Consider the following 2336-nt stretch of genomic DNA (forward strand, 5'->3'; position numbering starts at 1 on the left):
CAAAATAAACGCGCAATATGTACCATTCTTTTGTTAACGTTTCAGCTCAAACAAATGTATTTTTCATTTAAAAAAAGAACACCCACCTTCTACTACGATGTAGTTGTCAATAACTTTTACGTTAACTTCTTCCGGTTTGAATTGTTGCACATCCAGTACCACACGAAACTGATGCTTGTCATTTTTTATTATCGACCATCCACTATTTTCTATTTCTCGTTCCCAATCTATCCATGGTCGACAATAACTGTTTGGAAATGATTTGAATGGTGATCTCTCAAACACTGAAGTCAAAAATTGCTCTGGTCGCATTATTCCTTTGGCAAACTGCTGGTCCAGTAATCGATGTGATTGTTCTAATGTCTCCCACCAGTGGGAGAATAATCTTGGAATCAATGTTATTCCTCTTCTCATTTTTAATATCAATTTGTTGATATTCTCTTGAAAATGGGATTAACTTTGGTTAAGAACGCGAGAACAGATGCACACTCTTCACTAGTTCCTTGTACACTGACGGCGTGAGCCGGCCTCGCAATTCTATATATGTATGCAAACTCAACGAAGCTCGAAACACGCAGTATTGAAATCTCAACCGCGTTTCTTCGCGAAGGATCTCGAAAATTCTTTTATTTCGTTCTCGAAATTTCTAATTAAATATTAAGAATAGATCAATCGATATCTTGACTGATGTAATAATCTACGGATGTAACAAATAACTGTAACTAGTAACTACATATTTCTTTGTTAATTTTCAATTTTTTATTTCATGTTTTTATCTTCATACTCATATAATGTGGACTGTCGTTTATAAAATAAAAGTGAAAATCTATGCGTTAAACGTAAAATACATCGAAAGAGTACTGACCTTCATTTATTTGCAGTTGATAGTTGCATTATGAAACGAAGTTATATAAAGTGAGGTTAAAGAACTCTATAAATATACACTGGTATCGAATCAACGTCCTATTTGCGATAATATTCAGAATCTTATGCATTGTATTAAAAGTAGAAAAACGAAAATATGATCAACTTGTTTTACATTATGCAAAAGTATATGCTACAATGGAAATATAATTCTAGATGGTTCTAGAAAATATAATAAATTTGAAACCACGTCAATATCATAGAAACTTTGCTATCATCTTAACGTCATCTAATTATATACCTTTTCCTAGAAACTACTAAGTTAGAAATTTGCTTCCCATTTGGAATTTCTGATAAGTTTCATCAACCTAGTGTAGTTAAAGACCAACGATATTGCATCAGCTGTACGGTATTATAACCGAAGCGTAGTTTTATCCTTATCTGTATAACAAAATGATCTGATCTTTGTCATATCTAGAAACAGAAATATTAATAAACTAATTAAAAGGGAAACTATATGCATATACATATACACACCTTTATAATTCATATTTAATATAAATTTATAAATATTCAATATTTAATAGAAAATATTTTTAAAATATATATATACAGTACGTTATTCAATTTTCTATTGGTTATGTAATATAATCATGAAAACTCATCTTAAAATTATGAAACAATATTGTCGTTATAATAATAAATGTTTTTCTACATTTATTATGCTATATTTTGTTACAATTGTTCGTGTATCTCGTTGAATTACTTACTACTTCTCATTTAAATTTAAAATAATCACGGTATATTCAACAGTCTTACGTACTTACACTCATATCGATCTCCTTGAAAACGTCGCATAAGATACTAACGTCGCATAAGATACTGACCTTGCTTAACGTACAATGTCTCCACGTAATCATCTGGAACGTTGAACTTCAACTTATTCCATAGTATATTGTTACGTTCATTTAAGACAATTATTTATTTACTAACTAAAAATAACAAAATTTATTCACATATATATAATCTGTAATACGATTATTAACATTGCTTCAAAGGTGTAAATTTCTACATAAATTGTTTAATGCTTTATTCTAATGCTTTTATACTCAGAATGTTCCGAAGTGTCGATTTACGTAAAAAAAAAAAGTTTTAGATGCATCGTTGCATTTACAAAAAAAAAACAGTAGAAAGATAGATCTACTATTAGATAGAATCGAGGAAAAATATTTTTTTTTATACCGTTCAATTTTTGCTTCTGCAACTTTTCTTTACCTCTGACCCTGAACAAGCAAGAGATGCAACTCGTCCCAGTTGTGTGACTTACTCGGTATATATGTATGTTAATTTGTTAATGTAGTTAACTTAATTTCTTCATATAAAAAAATTTATCGTTTCTTCTTCTATAAAAAAAAGGTTTTCTTTTTTAGGCAGAATTATTAAAACAATTGCAGAATAAGAAAATTATAAAT

General features: G+C 29.3%; 1 protein-coding gene across 1 annotated transcript in view; it reads right to left on the bottom strand.

The window, feature by feature from the left end:
• LOC108576131 (protein lethal(2)essential for life-like) overlaps positions 1-505 on the bottom strand; it is an 855-nt gene extending 350 nt beyond the window's left edge. Inside the window, exon 1 of the mRNA XM_017939066.1 lies at positions 86-505. Coding sequence (XP_017794555.1) covers positions 86-414 — 329 coding nt within the window. The 5' untranslated portion in view covers positions 415-505. The remainder of the gene's footprint in view (positions 1-85) is intronic.
• Between the last annotated feature and the right edge of the window lie 1831 nt (positions 506-2336).

The sequence above is a fragment of the Habropoda laboriosa genome, unplaced genomic scaffold (assembly GCF_001263275.1).
Source record: "Habropoda laboriosa isolate 0110345459 unplaced genomic scaffold, ASM126327v1 scaffold36, whole genome shotgun sequence".
NCBI lineage: Eukaryota > Metazoa > Arthropoda > Insecta > Hymenoptera > Apidae > Habropoda > Habropoda laboriosa.